General features: G+C 38.8%; 1 protein-coding gene across 8 annotated transcripts in view; it reads right to left on the bottom strand.

Moving 5' to 3' along the window:
* Window positions 1–22317, bottom strand: part of EBF1 (EBF transcription factor 1) — a 392556-nt gene that overhangs the window by 81853 nt on the left and 288386 nt on the right. For 4 of the 8 annotated variants that reach the window (XM_058721706.1, XM_058721690.1, XM_058721739.1 and 1 more), the window contains exon 9: window positions 19008–19138. In XM_058721706.1, the coding sequence (XP_058577689.1) occupies window positions 19008–19138 (131 nt within the window). Of the gene's footprint in view, window positions 1–19007; window positions 19142–22317 lie in introns of all 8 variants that reach the window. The other 4 variants (XM_058721698.1, XM_058721685.1, XM_058721730.1 and 1 more) reach the window with 1 other exon arrangement.

Genomic DNA, 22317 nt, shown 5'->3' on the forward strand with positions numbered 1-22317 from the left:
TTTCAATCGGAAAAACATACAAAAAATTATTTACTTAAAATTTTGTCCTTTTTATATTTAATTTCTTTCGAAGTCATTGTATTTTTTCTAAAATCAGCAGAGTATATACACTTGAATTTAATCTTGGTAAATCAAGATCATCATTTGGAATACTTCATATCATATCTTGCTGTAAAATAGAAAAGCCTACTGAGTGACTACTGAGGCATGAGGGGCTGTTTTCCCCTCACTAAATGGCCCTGGATAGCTGTGATTTTTAAATTATTTCTATTTTGTTCAGTTTCTTGTCTTTTTTCTCCTGGTGTCCTTTACACCTTCTAATCTGCTCTTCTAATCTCTAAGCATCAAAATCAGGAAATCAAGGTTACTAATGTATAGAGAATAGAAGAAGGAAAGAGCCTCTGAAGGGCAGTAAAAGATGAACTTTCAAAATCAAGTGCATGTTGAATCTCAACTAGTCAATAGTGTTTCTGCAAGGCTGGGAATCAACACTTGGTGGGTATCTAGGACGTATCTACTACACTGCTGAGGAACTTACATGCAGACACTAATTTGGTCAGAATAATGACCAAATTATTGTTATCATTATCCCTTTTTTTTCAGATGTGCAAACACAACCCTAAAATGACTAAGTTGCTTGCCCAAAGATAACCCTTGTTAGCACAAGTTAGAGCAAAACCTGACACTGATGCAGTGCAAAAGATGGCAGCAACAAACACTTCCTACCTAATCATAGAGACAAAATTTTGTCTCTATGATTCATCGTTAAAGGAAGTAACAAACTCATTTTTTTCAGATTCCAAGACTGTGTGGGTGTTTCTTTCTATCCCCATGCTATATTCATTTTTCACTTGCTGCCTGGTCCTTGGCTATGTTTTTGATTATGGAAGTCGCCATATTGTTATATTCCAAACAGGTGGTATGCTTCCATTTTTAAGAGTTACTTGGGATGTAGAGTTACACTAATTCACAAGAATACTTAGAACTTTCAGCCAGTTAGAAAACACTTCACCTGCCCTCCCTTTCAGGGGAAATAAATTTTAAAAGATGGAAAGATATTAATAAATAGATGAATAGAAACATCTTTTTTAAGTATAAGGACTTATAAATTATGAGCTGCTACACCAAGGAACCAAATTCATGGGCTTTCTGAATTGATTACATAGGACTGCAGTGAAACTACTGACTTAAGAGTGAGGTGTTGGCATTAAGCAGTAGGCTCAGGAAATTGACACAGACTTTCATTTACGATTTCACTTTCAACTTTAATCAATTGCCCTAACTAAAGCAGAGATTCCTTCCTGAAATAACTATCCTTCACAAATGAGGTAGAGTATGAATTATCATTGAAGAATGAATTTGTTGATGTTTTCCTTGCCGTGGATGTTAGTCTGCAAACAGCCTCTGGCATTGACACATGATACTGATGGTTTACAGGGGAAAAACATTTTTTCTAACCTCCATCAGTTTGAAAGCATAGGCTTATTTACTAATCACTCAAAGAATCATAGACTTTATTGCTGGAAGGAATGCTAGTAATCATTTAAAACTAGCATTCTCATTTTAACAGCTAAAGACACAAATGTCTAGAAAAATCTACTGGCTTCAAAAATTGACCCAACATCTTAGGGGAAGAACAGGGTCTAGATCTGGAAGTCTAGAGCCCAAGACAACCACCACCACCCCACCACCATCCCAGGATGGATAATTTCCCACATTGTTCTAACATGGTTGAACTAAGGCAGCCACTCCAAGCAACAGAAGGAGGAAGGGCTCTGATAAACCTAAAGTTTCCAAACTCCCATCATTGGAATACCAATCTCTCAGTTTTGCCATTTCTGTATACCACCTATACAATTAAGTACTTAATATTTTAAAAGTCAATTACTTTTTTGTTTAAAATAGCTCATTTTAAAAGGAAACTCTGTATCACTACCCCACCTGGAAAACTGGTATCCCGGCCCAAATAAGAAGGTATTATGGAAGGTAATTTTAAAGTTAATATGATATTCTAGCTAAATAATGATGACAACCTGAAGGAGTTTATTGAAAGGGGAGACTAGCCTGCATTAGGTATTACAGACCTATTTGCCCCAACTGAGATGTTTTCCCTTAACATAAATCTGAAGGATTAAAAGACAAAAAATAATAATAATAACTTTCTCACTGTGTAATTCAGTTCTGCTCGATGTCTGTGTCAAATCCAACGTTGTCTCCTGTACAACCAGAGACACATGCTCCATACTTTGGGAAATGCTGTTCTAAGTGATTAGAGAACAGATTCACTCTTGACTTAACTTCCTTAAATTGCAAACCAAATGAGTTGAGCTAAAAATAAATATTTTTATGAAACTCTAGCATCGGACACAACTTTCTCTCTTGTTGGAAGTCTCTACTTTCCTCACTTCTGTGACACTAATTGTAAGACCTAAGACATGCCTGTCTGATGGTTTACAAAGCCTTTTCACATTCACTATCTTTTAAAACTCATCCCTGCAGGATATATATTCCGGATGAGAACAGATGAAGGTCAAGCAAGCTTAACGAATATTATTTGAAACACTAGGAAGAAAACCAGTATCTTGTGCTTGTAAATAAGTGTTTTCTAGAGTTCTTCTCTTATTCATTGGTTTCCTCAGTTGCTAACTTTTCCTTTCTGCCAACTTATTAACTATTGAAATTTTACAAATTTTGTTCTACATTTCCTTCTCTTTTTACTTACTTAAGATTTCTTGAGTTCATTCATTGGCTCAACCACCTCAGCTAAACTCACTTCTAAATCTACACCTGTAGCTTTGATCTCTTTGGCCAAGCACCAAACTTTTATTAGCAACAGAGTAACAGAATCTCCCCAACATGTCTTATTGCCACCTCAGTTTCAATGTGACACAAGCTAAATTTATCATCTTGCTACTTATAAGTGTATTTTTTGCTCCCATGTTCCCCCTCTCAGTTAAGGGAATGCTATCCTTTGGATCACCCAAAATAGAAAACGTAAATCTTCTTTATTTCTTCTCCCTTCAATATTTCTTTTACTCATTTCGATTTTTCTTCCAATGAACTCCACTGGCTCTTTGCTTCACCACTTTCTTCTGCTCTGGTTGTCACCATTTCTTACACCATTATAATGGTATAATTGTCTTTTAAATGGTCTCTCTCTATTTCCACTTTTTCTGTCAGAATTCTCTTCTTCAAATACAACCTCATCATGTTGTTCCCTTACTCAAATGCTCGTGCCACCTTTACATACAGTATATAATCCAAACTCCTTGGCAAAATATTCAGGCACTACAAGGCCTGACAGCCAATTTCCCTTTCTAGTGCTGCTTCCCACTTTGCCTTTCCACATCCTGGGGGTAGGGCATGTGGACACAGGAACACATCACAGCCTTGCCTAGCACCTTTGCTTTGTTCGTGTTACTCATTGCCTAAACATTCCCCTACTGATATTCTGCTTATTCTCTGAGACCATATATTCTCTCTTCTAATAAGTTTTACCTGATCTTAAAATTCAGAGACAGAGTTATCTGCACCTTTATATAATTATGAGTTATATATAATTTATATAATTAAAAATTTATAAGAATCTATATCATTATGACACTTATACTATAACACTTAATATCTGATTTTACTCTGTGCCATAAGTATTTTCTTACCCATCTTTTTCTCATCAGATAGTTCCTGAGATCGGTGACAAGGTCTAATTCATATTTGTATCTTCTAAAGTATCCAACTTAGTGCTTTACCTACAGGATATTTCCAAAATATTTCTGGAATAAATACTTAACATAAATTAGGCCAGAATTCTACAGGAGGCTTGACTCCATTAGGCATAGTAATCCCCATCCATAAGCATTCACTGTTCTTAACCTGATAATATTTAACTCTCATTCCCTAACTAAATTGCTCTTAAAATGAGTTATCCAACTGGCTCAGCACTCAGGTCCCTGCATGAGACCACTGCTCAGATTTCATCTAAGCAGCAAAATAGAAGAGGATGTCTGAAGGTCTGTGACTCCTGTGAGGAGGAATAAGATGAAAGGAAAGAAAAAAAGGTTAAGAAAGTAACACTAAAAAAGTAACCAACAAAAGAACAACGCTAAATGTTAACAGTGTTTATTTCTGGACTGATGACATTCTATGTGATTCATCTTCTCTCTCTCTCCCCCCCACCATCGTGTGTGTGTGTGTGTGTGTGTGTGTGTGTGTGTGTGTGTGTGCATTTTGTGTGTTTATCTGTGTATGTGTATGCACTTGCACAGGAAATAATCATGTAAATAATTCTGGAATAAATAAATTTGTACATTCACAGGTATTACTTTTATTATGAGAAAAAATTACTAAATATCAAAAGTATAATAATACCAGTTTTTGTGCAATATGTATTACATGTAATCATATAAGAAGTAGATATACATTTGCGTGGAAAAAAGACTGAAAGGAAAATCATCAAAGTGTCCAGAGAAGTTACCACTAGATTGCAAAGTTATAGGTAATTTTATTTTTCTCTGCGTACCTCTTCGAATTCTCTAACCTCTCAACAATAAGAGTGCATTAATATTATAATCAGAAAAGCTAATTTTTAAGTGTGGCATTCTGACGAAAAAATACACACAGTCTCTGCAAGGCCCCAGGAGAGGCTGCCAGCACACCAAAGACATGAGGCAGCAGTGACCATGCTCCTTCCAAGCTGCTGGTGTGAGAGTTGTCTCTTTCCAGACTCAGAGAACTAGAGCCCAGGCATCCTGTGCTGGTCGGCCAGGTGAAGCACCCTTGTGGTGAGAGATGGAGCGCACACCCAGGGCAAGTGGACGGGGCCTGTCCTCCACAGAAGTGTAAGAAACAGGAGAGAGGAGGGGTGTCTGGGTGGCTCAGTCGGTTAAGGCTCCGACTTCAGCTCAGGTCATGATCTCACAGCTTGTGAGTTCAAGCTCCGCGTCAAGCCCCACGCCGGGCTCTGTCACTGACAGCTCAGAGCCTGGAGCCTGAATCCAATTCTCTGTCTCCCTCTCTCTCTGCCCCTCTCCTGGTTGTGCTCTGTCTGTCTGTCTGTCTCTCTCTCTCTCAAAAATAAACTTATAAATAAATAAATAAATGAGAAAGAAAGGAAGAAAGAAAGAAAGAAAGAAAGAAAGAAAGAAAGAAAGAAAGAAAGAAAGAAAGAAAGAAACAGGAAAGAGGAGCACTTCTGCAGATAAAGGGAGGGTTGTGGAGGGTGCAGGGAGGTGGATACAAACCTCCAAAGAGGCAGTCTGAAATTTCTGGAAGCCCAGAAGAAGAGTATGGGAGAGAACAATTCTCTAAGTAGTTTTTATAAAAGCCTCTTGCAGGATCAAAAGTCCCACCCACATGGTAGGTAAAGGAGAGTACCCAGTATTTTAAAACATTAATGGAAACATGTTGCAGAATTCTGGGTAAAAAGGTCAAGTCTTCAGTATTACTGTCCTCTCTGAGAGCCAGTAGCACTTCTAGCTCACACCTAAATGGAGGACAGTGGTGACCTTGACAGTGGCTTCTGCAACAGTGGCCTTTTGCTGTCATCTAACTCTGTGCCAAGTGTTGTGCAAGGCTCCTTCAGTGATTTCTGTCCAGCAGCATTAGGGGCAGGGATGGGCATTAGCTGGCTCACAAATGTAGAAGATGAGTTTCAGGCAAGTTAAGAAATAGGCCCAAGAAGTGGCAAGTGTTTCTGACTGATGGTCACCATTGTACAACCACAACTGTCCCTCCCAACTACTGCTTATGGTTTCTCCGTAATTGTTGTTATGTGCAATTTTCACCCTGTCTCCGCCGTTGACAGGATGGAAATGGTCCTCAGCTTCTCCTACATCCCCAAAGCTTCTGGGAACATAGTAGGTACTCAAAATAGCCTTTTTCGTTGTTGAGAAACTGGCTGAGAATTATTTCTCAGCAAAACAGGAAAGAACAATTCCAAGATAAGCCTTTATGCATGTTTTCTAACCAATGGGACTATATGAAATGAATGCAACTTGAGGTTCCAAGCCACAAAGCCAAAAAAATAACTGGGATTACTAGAAAGCATACTAGCGATTCTTCCTTACTAACCTTAGGACTTAATATTTTGGCCATTTGGGGCTGAATCACTTTCAACACTAAAAAAAAAAAAAAAAAAAAAAAGTCCAAACAGCAAAGACTTAAAGAGGAGGGGTAAAAAAACCAGGCGAGGCAATATTTCTTCTCTGAAGAAATAATTAATACTCATGACTAGAAAAAGCCCAAAGTGGGGTCTGGCACAGTGGTCCTTACATGTTATCCACTCAAGGTTCTAACATAGGCTGGTCCATCTGCATATGGGTCCATTGTCACTCTCTGTGCCTCAGTTTACTCATCTCACACTGCACCGGCCTATCTGCTCTGTGGGAGTACTTATAATAATGTTAAATATGCTTTGTGTTTGGGTAGCACTTCTCTAGGGACCCTAAAGCACTTTCTAGATTAATTTTTTAATTTATGTATTAATAATTCTCACAGCATTCGCCCTCCTCCTCAATTAGGATAATAATATCCATCTCTTTTGAGATAGGCAGGGGGTGCTGAATGATGGACACAGAGCAGACATTTAAATAAGAAAACTGTAGCATAAAAGCATAATTAAAGCTCCAAAACCAAATTGACTAAGGATTTTAAAGAGACACCACAGTAGTAGTGACCAAACAAGCAAACTTATTTTTCCTCCACTCTGGAACATTTATCATTCTATAGTTAAATATGGCATTTAAAAAATATCATTTTCAGGAGTTCCTAAAGGAAGCTGAAATATGAAAAGTGTATATTCATGGCGACTGTGCTGGCTGAACCTCCATATTATATCCCTATTCCCCTGCAGTGGACACAACATAAATCAAGGGGTGCCATCTTCTCCTGAGTTCCTCAGTGTATTCTGCTTGTTCCCTAATCAGAGTTCTCCGGGTTTTGTAACACAGATTGTTTCATTCCCAAGAATTGCCTGTCTCAAAGGCAGTATATGATTTCTCAGAGAACGTGAGAGAAAGCCAGTGGAGGCATTTACTGTTTCACAAACATTCTGGTTTCCCTTTGTCCTTTCAAGAAAATAACTTTAAACCAATGTTTAACAAAATATGTTGGGTCACATGAATTCCCAAAGATAAACTTTATGTATGAATGTCAGAGGAGACTTGAAACTAAAGTCTCGGGAACTGAGTTAAATATGGGATTTAAAACCTAGCTTTTGAAGAGTCAGCAGTATTCCTTCGCAGTGTCTGAAATTTCTCTCATGCATAGAGCTAGACACAGATACACAGTAGAAAGATGTAGACACATTTTCCTATTTATTGTCTGAATCACCCAACTAGAATGTAAGTCCCATGAGGATATGAACTTTGTCTTCCTTGTTTTCACTACTATGTTTCCAGTTTTAATAGGGCCTCAATAATACTTGCTGAACATTGAATGAATAAATACTGTAATGCTATTAACTACCACTAATAATTTTGGGTAAAGAGTCAATAAAGTCACTTGTGGATCTATGAAGAAGAAATAATACTACTCCATTCAAAAAACTTTTCACTGAAAAATTCTGTTACTTTAATCCTCCCCCTCCCCCCCAAAAACTTCAAGCTTCCTGGTATCCTAATTGAGCATTCATAAAAATATACTATCTAATTCTTCTGACCGAAAAACTAACCAGGTCCCTAAATCAATGCAGTTAGTTGTATAAAACAAAACAGCAACAAGATCATATTTCAAAATAACAGATTTGGGAGAAAAAAGGCTAAAATAAATACATTATACTTGAACTACCTTTGGTTTTGTGGGTTGATTTATTTATTTATTTTTCAGTAATTTCTTTTTTAAATAAACTTTCTCTAGCTCTTTCCCAGGATGTAAATCTTGTGCCAACTGGGCCCCATTAAAGACTGGATCCCATCCTGACCATCTGGGAGCTGGAAAAGCATTGGTGAGTTCCTGAGGTCCAGAGTATTCCAGAAGGAGAGGACTGGACACCAGTAACGCCAGCCCCTGTGGTTTGAAACTACACAATGAGCTCTTTCTCAAGGTTTGTTTTTCTAAATTCAGTTAAGAAGGAACATCATTCCCTACTCGGGCCTGGCTTAGGGTCCAGGGTTGCTGCTTGTTTGTTTGAAAATTAAAATATAAAAGAAAAAGCAAATCCAGATACATTTATGGGAGAGACTAAATGTTTGTTATCAAAGCTGGTGGTTGGCAAGGCAGAATATTTGCCTATGGAGTCAGGAAAGAAAAATATAAAAGCCAAAAGACTGTTAGATGGGGTAGCAGGGAAGGAACCCACCTTTTTAAGGTCTTTGAAAGTTCTAAGAAAAGGATATCAAAGCTATAAGCTACTAAACAGAGATTCGTTTTAACATTTTTTTGACGGTATAGGTCACATTTGCATATTGTATACACTGATACTTGCACATATATTCAGTAATTCCTCATTCAACATGTCCCTTCAAGAAGTGAGCTCCACAGAAAACCAGAGCCAAACCCCTTTTAATAGTGTGCCACGACAGCTGCTTTCACTGGAAATCTTCAGAAGATGCATTACACCCGTCTTGCTGTTTTAGAGAGAATATATTGAATATAATTGCCATCTCTGTCTTGATGACTCAGGGCCACTGTCATTATGAACAGTCATTAATGTGCCACACAGTAATATAGTTCTGCGTCTGCTTTTTAGGTTTTCCACTTCTGCCCTTCACATTAGGCTGTCATTTCTGCTGTCACTGAGCCTGCTTCTAACAACCTGCCTTTAGTTCGCTCCTTCTAACTTGCTGTGACCTGGGAAAACTGATGATAGTTTGTTAAAAATTACTGCTCTGGTTACTCCTAAGTGTGTTATTTTCTGTATTTACTTCTTCTTTCTTTTTTTAAAGTGAGGTTATGTAACAGTTTTTCTGGATAAGTGAGGTTTTACTACATTCTTATTGAATGGCTAAAAGATGACCCTCTCTCTCTATTTGAGAGAGAGAGAGAGAGAGAGAGAGAGAGATTAAGTGGGGGAGAGGGTCAAAGGAAGAGAGAGAGAGAGAGAGAGAGAGAGAGAGAGAGAGAGAGAGAGGCAGGGAGGAAGACAGAGAGATTCTTACACAGATTTTGGTTCAAGTCTAAGCTTTGCAAATTACTAGCTGTGGAACCTTTGGAAAGTCACTCAACCTCTCTGGCATTCAGTTTCACTATCTGAGAAAAAAGTAGGACAGGGGTGGGGGCTAGCAATCTAATTAATCTAAGGATTAATTGACATAATGCTTATAATGAGTTTCGGAGGAGGTCTCACTGATACCAATCACTTAGAAAGTGTTAGTGTTGGGCACCTGGGTGGCATAGTTGGTTAAACGTCCAACTCTTGATTTCTACTCAGGTCATGATTTCGTGGTTCAGCTGGTGAGATCGAGCCCTGCATCTGCCTCCTTGCTGTCAGCAGAACCTGCTTGGGATTCTCTCTCCCTCTCTGCCCCTTCCCCGTGTGCACGTGTGCATGCTCTCTCTCTCTCTCTCTCTCTCTCTCTCTCTCAATAAATAAATAAACTTTAAAAAAAAGAAAGTGTTAGTTTTATTATTACTTAACCCTCACCATAACCAACAGATTCACACTAAGGTATTTAAGTGCATCCTTATTGCACAATACATCTAAATATAAACTACCTAATCACACACACATTAAGAAAAACTAAACTGCAATCTATCTATCTGGTACTGACACTTTGAAGCATCATTGAATACAACAGTTGCTAATAAGAAGCATTTGTCTGAATGAACGAATGAATGAATGAATGAATGGTGTCACCCAACAGTATTTTATACAAATTAATGCCTCTGACATGTAAGGATCTGTGCTAAACACTGTGTGAGATTAAGCTGAATTTAGCACGGATCCTGCCTTATGGGAAAGAACATCCCCTTAAATCACAATAATTAAAGATAGAAAGTTATAAGGAATTTAACATGGTAATGATAAGACCATGTAGGAATTTAGGATGAAGAGAAAATATTCAATATCTGAACTGTAAGGAAGATTTCACAGAAAAAAAGTGGTATTTTACTGGAGCTTAATGGGCAGAAGAATTTGGGCACAGAGAGGAGGGAAGAGCATTATGGAACAAGGAATGGCATAAGAAAGACAAGAGTACAGGCAGAAAAAAAATCACAATGGGTATAAGGAGCCACTAACAACTCAGTGTGACTGAAGCATAAGATGAATAGTGCACAGGGATGTTGAAAAGAAAGGTCAGAGCCTTAAGGGGGTATGCTTGAATCCAAAACTAAGGAGTTGTGGTTTTAAAAAGGAGGAAGCCAGTAAGGTTGAATAAGGAGGAAGGTTTTAGTTCAGACCAGCAGGGAGCCATTCCAGCAATTGGCTTTGAGCACACGTATAAAATGAACACAACACTGTATAGATATCCATTTTCTTCCTAGAAGTCACATGACTGCAGCCAGGTGTAAATTTTGTCTTTGATTTATGTTAAAATTAGAAAGGCATCACACTTCTGTGGTTTCCATTTTCAAGTGATAGGCACATACGGGTACTTCCTGAAAGCACTACAAACGACTAATGGACAATGTCATCTTAAAGTTGTTTTTAACCATCCCATAATTATCAACACAGAGGATAGATTTCAAGTGCCTTAGTCATTAAAAGTAAAATTATGGACTAAAGCTTTTTTAGGAATAAGGTGAGCATGGTTGTAACTATGTAACTACATTAAAGAGCCCATTAGAGTATTTTAAATCTGTTTTCTAAATATGCTGGCTCATTTCAAAATGATTCCCCATAAAATAACTTGGGCTTGAAAGGTGTTCTTCAAAGTCACACTCAAAGTTTAATGCAACTGGTTCAGACTGCTCCTTTTATTCCTTACAAATAAAGTATAATTTTACATTAAGCATCTTCTACTTAATAGGTGATCAGTAAGTAGAAGTCGCACACAGACTTGGCAACTTATATATTCAGGAAAAGTAGGAAGTCATGAATTATTTTAAATCCAAGCACTTTATCAATTTTGAATTAAACTTATACATGTAAGCCTCAATATATGTAAAATAAATGACACAGCATTTATATATCATATTCACATTATGAAATTTTGAAAGATTATTTGTGATCATGTCTTTCTCTACCTTTCTTAATTTTATTTTTTAAATTTTATTTGAGAGAGAGAGAGATTAAGTGGGGGAGAGGGTCAAAGGAAGAGAGAGAGAGAGAGAGAGAGAGAGAGGAAGACAGAGAGATTCTTACTCAGGTTCCACCCTCAGAAAGGAGCCTGACACAGTGCTTAATCTCACGACTGTGACATCATGACCTCAGCTGCAATCAAGAGTCAGATGCTTAACAAACTGAGCCACACAAGCACCCCTCTTAATTTTATTTTTGATTTGAATGGAATTGTATTGCATAAAAATGTGATATAAATAATAGTCATTAGAGTGTCAATGCCATCATGTATAAAATTTGGGAGGGTTTGGTAAATATAAGGAAGTTTATTAAAAGACTAAGGAGATATCATGAGAAAAAACTGGTACAAGAGAAAGCTGAATCAGGGGTGAGGTTGGTGTCTGGAGAACAGGGATGTAACCCCAGAACTAAGTAGTAGCTAACATGTTCCCAGGACAAGTCACTGTATGGCTTTGGAGCTTCTTTTTCTGCATTTCCAATAAACAGCTACACTTGATGACTGGAAATGTTCCTCAAAGCCTTCGAAATTTTGTGATTCTACATGTGGTTCAGTAAAAATCAAGGCCAAACAAATAGGCCTGGGAAACTTCCAGTGGGAACACGTATGAGTTGTAGCCATTCATTCTTTAATGTCACAGAGGAGCAAATGGTATTTTTATTTACAATCCTTCCTCTGAGCTATGTGTACAAACGATAATTGAAAGTAGAGATAGGAAGAAAGAAAGATATCAGGAACTGCATTTAAAACCTTGTTTTCCAACTTTTGGATTAAAGTAGGAAATCATTTCTCAGCCCCAAAGTGCCATTTATTTACTCAACTATATTCACCCATTAGGTTCCCTCCCCTGCCCCTACAGAAGTCTCTTTTGACTTCTCCCTATCTCTAGGAATGTAGTTGAAGAAAACATTTGTCTGGATGAAACAGACAACGCACAGCCCCTGTGTGAGGCTCATTGGTTCACACAGTGATGAAACTCTGGCTTCTCCATCTGAGCTAAGTGGTCCTGGCAATCTTTAAATATAACTGTCCTGCAAAATCACATGGCATCTAATGCCAAGTGTGCAGTGACTAAAACCAGATGCAAAATATGAGAGAAATTCTGTTCAAAGCCTGCCGCATTGAAGAATAATGGCTCTACACATTCCTGGTCTAATCTGAATAATACTCTGCAAATATTTCAGATGATTTTCTCACATCTACCCCAGACCAATCACTTTGACTGGATTTCATTATTTTACTTGATTAACATGAAACCCATCCATGACTAATATATCCTCCTATAAGGTGATCCCTGAAAAAAGGTTCTGTGGTCACAAAAGTTTGGGACATGTCATATACTTTATCTTAGGTGTTCTCAGTGCATGTCAGTATCTCAAAATCTTTGCAAAGTCCTAGAACAAGGAGCAGATGAATTTATTTGACTCAGCATTTCCCAAACCTACTCCCTCCCTCATCTCCCATGGGAAACCTGTTGATATCCCAGATAATTGATGTATTCCATAGAACTATCTGGAAAATGAACTAGACCAACGTTGTAGTATAGGCTCAGGTTTATATCAGATACCAGAACCTGAAAGTGTAGAGAGTAAAAATATTGACTAAAGATATATCAATACGGATATCCAATTTTGTGGCTAATTAAATGGTTTTGATGAAGTTCAATGAATCCTTTTGCAAATAAACATGATATTTGTATATTGCCAGTGTGTTGTAAAAGTAAAGCACAATAGCAAAGAAAAGAAGCTACTTGCTACCCATTATCACTGTGCTTCTTTGAGGGGACTTTCAAGAGAGTAAACTCTAGATAAAAGGAATTACAATATTGTAGCTGATTTCAAAGAGGATTTAGTCTAAGCCTCTCATCTTCAGATGGGGAAACTAAAGCCAAATGACCAACCCTGACTAAAATCTAGATTGTCTGACTGAGCAATAGAAGGACTGCAATTAATACTCAAGCCTCCTGACTGGCTCCTTGTCTGCTGCCACTCATGCAATCTACACCTTTGCTTCGATCACTGTTTACATGAAGTTCCCTCCATCTTCTGCTCCTCACCAGTCTCCTCAGTGTACTTTCTTTACAGGTATCTTAAATACCTTACACTGTATAAACTCTCCCAGAGATTTGAGTGATTAAATCAACAGATCGTCAGAACCTAAAATGCCTAGCACAGAGATCCATCTGTATATAGTAGGAGCCTGACTGGTTATTTGAACAGTCTACTTCTGTCTATACCACTCTCTGTGCCTTCTAGAACCTTGCCTTGAATTTTGAACTACAAATTTAATATTGGTTTATAAAAATATTTGTTTCATGGAAGCAAGTTGCCATTCCAAATAAAACATCAGATCCCCACAAAGCCTAATTTTGATCACCCATAGTACCTATTCCAGTGGTAGACACCAACAGGAAAACCAAACAGTACTCATTGCTTAGAAATTAGAGGAGTTCATAGGGTGCCTGGGTGGCTAAGTTGGCTAAGTGTCTGACTTTGGCTCAGGTCATGATCTCATGGTTCCTGAGTTCAAGCCCCACATCAGGCTCTCTGCTATCAGTACAGAGCCCACTTTGGATCCTCTGTCTCCCTCTCCCTCTGCCCTCCTCTGCTTGCAAGTATATGTTCTCTCTCTCTCTCTCTCTCAAAAATAATAAACATTAAAAAAAGAAATTAGAGGGTCGCCTGTGTGGCTCACTCGGTTGAGCGTCCGACTTCGGCTCAGGTCATGATCTCACAGCTTGTGGGTTCGAGCCCCGCGTCAGGCTCTGTGCTGACAGCTCGGAGCCTGGAGCCTGCTTCGGATTCTGTGTCTCCCTCTGTCTCGGCCCCTAACCCCTCACATTCTGTCTCTGTCTCTCAACAATAAACATTAAAAAAAAAATGTTAAAAAAAAAAAAAAAAGAAATTAGAGGAGTTCAGGAGATATTAAAGTGACTATTAGTTCTATAACCCAGTAGCAGGAGCCCCTCCCCTCCTCCAAATCATATGTTAATGGAAAAGCAAAAACAATCAAGTATATCTCTGATCAAGAAAAAACTCAAAGGGTGCCTGGGTGGCTCAGTCGGTTAAGCGTCCGACTTCGGCTCAGGTCATGATCTCACGATCCGTGAGTTCGAGCCCCGCGTCGGGCTCTGTGCTGACAGCTCCGAGCCTGGAGCCTGTTTCGGATTCTGTGTCTCCCTCTCTCTCTGCCCCTCTCCTGTTCATGCTTTGTCTCTCTCTGTCTCAAAAAAATAAATGTTAAAAAAAAAGAAAAAGAAAAAACTCAACACATATTAATCATGAGCACACATCAACCCTGTTGATTTTCCTGGATTTATATATAAAACACTACAAAGACCAATTTTTTGGTTAAGTCTTTTGGGTAGAGGCAGAATAAGAAGCATAAGAGTATCAATATAATATTTTGCTCTGTAGAAAGAATAAGGAAGAATAACAAATATGGTAAACCAAATTCACAAGAAAGCCATGTAGTTCACCCCAAACTTGGGAACTCACAGAAGGCAGCCCTGAGTTAGGAGCAATGGAGTGCCACCTTTCTTTTTCCCAACCTTCAGGGGGCAATCAGCAAGCTAAACTGAACTACTCATTTGCAAAAGATTGGGTTGGTAGGGAAAGAGCACAGATGAGGGGAAATTAAGCCAGCCCTATTTTCTCTCACTCTTTTAAAAATTCTTTAGCTAAAAAAAGACTCCAAATAATAGCATCAGCTGCTAATCTAAAATGTTATCTGCTTGTCCTGGCCCACCAGTCTGCTCCCTGAGTGCTTTTGGCTATAGAGTGAGGAAATGGAGAAGAGATAAAGTCTGCTTAAAATTGGAAGTATCAGATCTTAGAGGTGGCATAACCTCAAGAGATCATGTGGCCAGGGAATGAAAACCTGGATAGATAGGAGTCCTATCTAGAGATGAGGCCCAAACAGGTTAACTGTCTTACCTAAGGTCTCTTACATAGACAAGGGAAGAGGTTGTCTTCTGCCCCTAACACAAGGCATGTATTCTTCACAGGGAAAAATCCTTCCTAGAAGCCAATGGCTCCACCTTCAAGCCTATACAACTAAAAAATGAAGGGACTGCTCTAACCTCTCTGTATCCCAAGTCCACCTTAACCCGGAAGGTAATAATAACTGTTAAGATACTCCCCACACATACTGCAGCACAACGCATTAATGGCAATGATGAGCACTACACCCTTGTCTGATGTGCTAAAACACTAGGGTAACAATTTTGGTGTAGGCTAAATCATGGACAGCTAAGAAGGTGAGCCCTGGGGGTACCTGGGTTGCTCAGTTGGTTGAGTGTCCAACTCTTGATTTCGGCTCCAGTAATGATCCCAGGGTCACAGGATCAAGCACCCCTTTGGGCTCCATGCTGAGCATGGAGGCTGCTTAAGATTATCTCTCTCTCTCTTCCTCTGCTTCTCTCCCATCCCACTCTCTCTCAAAATAAAAAGATTAAAAGGCATATCTCTAGATTTAGAGACGATTATGCTTAAAAGAAAAAAAAAAAAAGAAAAAGAAAGTGAACCCTGGAGTCAGACTGGTTCAAATCCCATCTCTACCATTCGATAACTGAACAGCTTACTTAACTTCCCAAGCCTCAATTTCCTCATCAGTAAAATGAGAACAGCATGGTATACAGATGTTATGAGGCTTGAACGAGAGCCATGCCAAATACTCAGCACATAGTACCTGGCAGCAACTAAGTGCTCAGTGAATGTTAGCTAATATTAGTCATACTCTACACGTTTTTCCACAGATCTTTCAGAGATATCCTCTCTTAAATATTCACAGCATTGAGTTCTGATTGTATCCAGTGGAAGCCTGGAGAAATGGCCCCATTACTGTCTGATGTTTTTTGCCTCTACCAAAATGAAAGGCATTTATGAAACGTTATGGGATTAAAAGCAACCACCACAGTCACCATTACTATTGCTACTATTGCTATTACTACTACTTATACTACCATACTTGGATTACTAGGAGTGTTTTGTTCTCTCTCCTATTTCTGTCCTTCTTCCTTTTGGTAAGACTCCACTTTCTCTATCGGTACCTTTGGCTTTTATTTCCTCTGTAAAAACATACACGATATTACAAATCCACCTCTAGCGCTGTCGGTCTGTGTGATAATGGGCAAGTTTCTTAAACCTCTCCGACACTCGTTTCACTCATACATATCTAACACAGGGATATCACGAGGATCAAATAAAATAATACCCATAAAGTGCCTACACATGATAAAACCCTTAGTAAATGTGAGCTACTTCTCTTTATTATACAATGGATTTTTGGATTTGAGGCAGTACCAAATTCTCTCCCTCTGCTAAAAGAGAGAGAACATCACATGTTTCAAATAGCCTGTATGAAAATGTAAATATAGTTTAGAATATTTACAAAAAGTTCACCTCTGCAAGCCTCATTTTCCTGAATGTCAAGACTATTACAATAGCAACCCAAATTAAAGTCCTCCATTCAGACACCCAATTGCTAATGCTGCAGAGGATTTACTTATTTTGAAAGAATATCTACATTTTGGAAACCATCTGGTAGGTTTCCACTGGGAAAGAGTCATAGTTGATTTATGGCATGCTCACACATGACAGCAGTTTGGGAGGAGGAGGTGGGCAAAGAAGGAGCATGCACGCTCCACCCTCACCTCCTAGCTGGACTCATAAGATTCATTGTGAGAGGCTTCTGGTACATGCAAGCCAGTGGCAGTGGAGGGACTGAGGAAGAAGGACAAAGTTTCATGACTTGCATTGATTTTGTTATATGGAAACAGATCTTTTAAAGTAATTCAGATAAATCTAAATTAGAATTTAACCTTCCTTATCTGTTCCCAAAAGAGGGCAAGAATATAGAGGAACAGAAAGAAAACACAAGGGCCTTGGCTGGGAACAAGGTGGGAGTATAACTAATGATTTCCTGATATGTCAAAGTCCTTGTTCCATAACCAATGCAATGTTGGGCTAAGACGACACAAACTTTTAAAGGAAGCTTCAGACTAACCCACCTTATTCTCAGAGGTTCGATAAGACTTACTGCCAGTTCTCAGGCCTCACTTTGACTACCGTAATATAGAGCAAGCAGTCCATATTATATTTATTCTTCCCCTCTCCCAACTTCATTGATAAGCAACAGAATGAGGGATAGAAAGGGATGAAGATATAACCCACAACTTGCCAGAAGCTGTCTTTGTGAGGACTGCTGTCTCCAGCAGGGATGAAGGCACCAGACCGGCGGCAAAACATGCCCTGTATGTGATGCTTCTAATTTTACAACCCAATGGTTCTAACAAAGAATGGGGTGCAGTCGTCAGCTAAAGCTCAGTCCACCTTTCATGCCGGGAATCTTCCAACTTGGACAACAATTAGTATGGTGGACTGAAAAGCCCATCTCTGATTCAGTTTTACGAGGGCTTTGATTCTCTGGCCAAGTGCATACCGCTACTCGGCAGCATGAGAAATACAAAAGCAGTGGCAGTACAGGCTGGCAAGGGGCTGGCCTGAGCAGATTACTGCCAGGGAGAAGTGCACATAGAAGACTTAAAAAGGACAGGCTCTGGTTGGAAAGATAAACATATTCAACTATCACAGTCTTAACTCCGCTCACCTCCATGGCCCACCTAGAGAGAAAACACAAAGTATCTGGATAGGCTGAACAGTGGCGTCATGGTAGGACAGCTAGAAATGGAAATAAAAAGTCAGAGTTCTAGCTCCAGTTCTGCTGCTGACTTCTTTGTGTGGCTACATACGTATGAGCCATGCTTCATGGGCTCTGGGCAGCTGCTTTGGGGTTTTGTAAGCGTCATCTCTAAGCCTTAATACCTTTATTAAGAAAAGATACATGCTAAGAGTATCTACCCCATGGCACAGAGGGAATATTGAGATGATCTACGTCAAGCACTGAGCACACAGCCTAGTGTACAATAAGTCCCAGAAAAGTTCAGTGGTTCACACGACTGTCTGTAAAGCAAGCAGGATGAATGAGCTCAGTGGTACCTTATAGCCCTAGCATGGATTTTATTCTAAACTTTGGGGAAGTGAAAGAGAAAGGGCTCTGGGCATGCTATTCAAGAAATCTAGGCCCAGAATATCAAAAGCAAAGGCAAGTTTTCCATGCCATCTATATAATGGTGAGGTTTACATTTTATAGTCTTGAGTTAACATTGATTATTGCCAGAAAAGTCAACTGGCAGGTTAAAATAATGATCACAGTGCTTAGAAAGCACTACGCACACAGAACAAAGTCATTTTCATGTTGCTGCAGTCACATACTGGGAGGCCTGTGAGCTGTAAATTCCTGGGCCTGGATAAAGTCTTTGGTTCTTTGAGGTTCCCCTGGTAAATCACTCACTCTTGAATGAAGAGTCACTGAATAAGTCAAGAACCACCTACACTTGGATTATTACTGTCATAGGAATGGTGTTCCTTGAAGATGGGCCTATAGCAGGCCCTGTCTACAAATATTCACGATTACTACCTTGTCAAAGTTTGAATGGGGCTTTTCCTATATATTTTGTGACTTTGCATCTCCTTTCCCATTCCCAGTACACAATAGGACCTTCATGCCACAGCTAGTCCAAGAGGACAAATGACAAAACAGAAGCTCTCCTGGTGCTTAAGGGCCAGAGGACAGAAGTCATTCCAGTAGACAGTGGTGCCTCCAGGTATACCCAACCCATGTCTCCTGGTTTCCCAGAGTTCTGTAGACCAGAGCTGGCCCACCCAGGGTGGCACTACAAAATTCTACACACTCTATTAGAAATTCAAGTGTAGACAGTATCCTCAACTAGACCAACCTATTAGATATTAATGTTCAGACAACACCTACCTCACTCCAGACCAGCATGGTACCGAATATGACCTGTAACCCATCAAAGAAATTGTCCCCTATGATGATCACAGTCGCACCTCCCGTCGTCCATCCTTCACTCGGGCTGATGGCTTTGATACAGGGAGTAGCTGCTTTTCAACACACATGAAAAAGAGAAGGAGTCTGCTGTTAGAACCAAACTTTAATGATGGGAGACTCGAGAAAAAGAAAAAAATATATCTTTTATCTTTTCACTAACAGGAAGTCCCTCAAGATCTCAGAATTTTCTAGCTGCTTTAGGACCTAAAACCTAAGGGTGCAACTTTCAATTTTTAAAAGCATTTTTTTCATTGTTTCTATTGACATACAAATATTTTACCCAAATAATTTTCAAACATGAAATCTTATGAAATAAAACACAGAAGCAAATTTTAATTCATGAGATGTTAAAGATTAAAAAAAATTAGGTGACTTCTTGGAACACACTGGAAACATTATAGAATTGCTTCCTGATTAAACATACTTCCTAAAGTTAAATCGATAGATTTTTAGATAGCATTTCTGCCCAAAGGGAAGTGAGAAAGAGAGGAGGCTGGAGCAGGAAAACATTCTTGCTCCATGCCTTCTACCTATAACATGAACACAGCAACATTTCTCACAAAAATCATTAAGCTTTTTTTTAACAAATGACACAGACCCCATTTTATAGATGTAAAGTATGAAGGTCACTCAGGGTGAATTATGTAACCAAATAGCTGAGTCAGGGATGAACCACAAAATGTCTCATGACCTTTGCTTTGTTGTCATTCCCAGGCATAAAACTCTAGAAAAGACTTTTTAAAAAAAAAATTCATATCTCTTCTCTTTCCCTTATAAATGGCCCTTGGAGATGGGAAATAATTTGCAAATACCATGATTCTAAACAGACTGGAGGTGGTTTGTCTGATGAGTACAGCATACTTTCAATGCAATTGCTAGGCATAAATGTAATTGTAGGATTATGTTTTTGAAATCTCTCAGAGGGCACCAATGATCTTTAACTTCACAGTGTCATGCTGTTGTTCTCATGATTACTTTTATGAGCAGAAACAAAGCAAAATTCTAAAGCAAAGGAGATATTGTGCAAGGAGAGGAAACGAGACCCTTCTCTTTAATAAAAAAGTTTATTAAGTATCCAAGACTGACTTTCCAAATATTGAAGCCAATGAGAGCACCAGTTAATTTTAACGGGAAGAAGCTGGAAAAAAAACTATTGGCCTTTGTCAAATTTGGCAAAATGTCATGCTTTAACTTTTGCAAGAAGAAAAGAAAATACTAAGCCCATCCCGGCGGGACCATCGTTCACGTGCCACCATACAAACAAGTAGAATGGGTTTGATTTTGATTCAAATTCATCTTATAAAATAACACAGAGAAATTAGGAAATATCCAAACTAAACATTTCATGTTGGCTGAACTCACAGTAATGCATTTATAACTAAAACTAGGTAGTTCAGATGCCTTTTCTCTCCTTCACTTTCTCCCCAAAACAAAATAATTAATCAAGAAAATGTAAATGATTCATAACTTGAAAATTCTTGTCCAATTTTTAACACACATAAAGGTTGTGATCAATGCTCCATAGGCACAGGACTTTTTCTTAAGCAAAATTTTTTCTTTAGAAATAAAGATGTTTAAATGCATGACTGAGTATTCCCAAACCCAAGGTAGAATATGATGTATGATTTCAAGACATTTATAAGAGAAAAAAAGTACATGTAACAATTATGTAGAATTCCTAAAATAAAAGCAGTTTGGAAACACGCTGGTTAATGTCTCAAAATCTCAATTCTTAATTTCTAACTCAGCATACTTAGTTGTTAAAGTAGAGCAGAAAGGGTGCCATATCTCCAGATACTTCTGAGAAGAATAGGATCTTGGTTTAACTGAACTGGCCTTGAAAGAGTCTTGCCTAATGGCAAAGTGTGAAATCTAATGGTATCATTAAATGCTACCCTTGTGACTACTTTCATAAACCACAAAATAGTCTTGATGTTCATTATCTGTATTAGCTTTCTTTTAATTTTTTAAATTTTATTTTTGTAATCATGCAAGCACACTTCTCTACGTAAAGAAGTGTGCTTGCACACTTTAGACTCCTCCAGGCTTACTTAGCATTGCACAAAAGGAGGCAGAAGACTGTGTTGGATCTGTGAGAGACTCTCCTATAGCAAAGTTGTTCTGATAGTATGGCGAAGCTGGTTTTAGAGTTGACCCCCTCCCGCTTCTTTCCATTTGTTATTTGTAGGATAAAAAGGGCATGTAAGTATATATGTCTATGTGTGTTATGTGCTTTCAAACACTTCCTAAGAAAGTGATAATGTTTTCAAATTCTGTGAGCAACCAACCAGAAACAAAGCTAACTGTCAACTAGCTAAAAGAAAGAAAGATCATCAAGCCTCCAGAGATAACATGGTGAGGAGACAATATGTGACACCATCTTCCTGGCTTTTTAGAGAAAAGAACCCTTGAAGGAAGTACTCCAAGAAGAGAGTGACATACTCTTCGATCCATCCTACCTCTGTACTCAACCATCCACTATCTTAGCTTAGAGACTAGATGCCATTCCTAGAACAAGTAAGTCATGCAGACTTTTTTTCTGAAGTTAGGCTTCAGAGGGTTCTAAAGGTGCTCCTATACATCTGTGTATCATAGTGGTCTTGAAAGGAAGCTCTGTGGTATTTCCCCACTGGGAAGTTTAGAAAATATGTAAAGGACTCTGGGCTGTCCCACTGAGAGACAGAGGTGGGAAAGTAATGTTAGTGGCATTTAGTGCCTGGAAATCAAGGATGCTAACTATCCAACAGTGCACCGGATATTCCCCCAAATGAATTATTCTAAGATGTCAGTAAGACAAGGTAGAAGGCACTGTGACTAGATAAACAGATCAGTCTCGAGGGCAGTTACTAAGAACTCACAGATTCATATAGGCCAAGGCAAGAAACATAAACGAATACAGCAGCTCAGAGTCTCAGAATAAGCATGAGATGAATGGCCCCTGACACTAAGAACTGGGGAAGGTCTAGCCACTGGTACTCCCCACACAAATGCAGGTCAAGTGTGGTCTGGTCTTCTGATCTTTTGAAAGAAGCTGGGAATGAGATTTTTATGTGAATTTCCCAATCTTTAAATGCTGGCAACTAATTCAATTTTCTTAAACGTGTAGGCTGTAAACAAAATGTTTATGGGGGTAAATTTAACGCCTAGGCCACCATTTTACATTTTTATCCTATTCACAAACCTGCCAGACTAAAAGCAGCTCAGGAAACACCTGCAAATGTACCTAAAC

Source organism: Neofelis nebulosa, chromosome 1 (genome assembly GCF_028018385.1).
Source record: "Neofelis nebulosa isolate mNeoNeb1 chromosome 1, mNeoNeb1.pri, whole genome shotgun sequence".
NCBI lineage: Eukaryota > Metazoa > Chordata > Mammalia > Carnivora > Felidae > Neofelis > Neofelis nebulosa.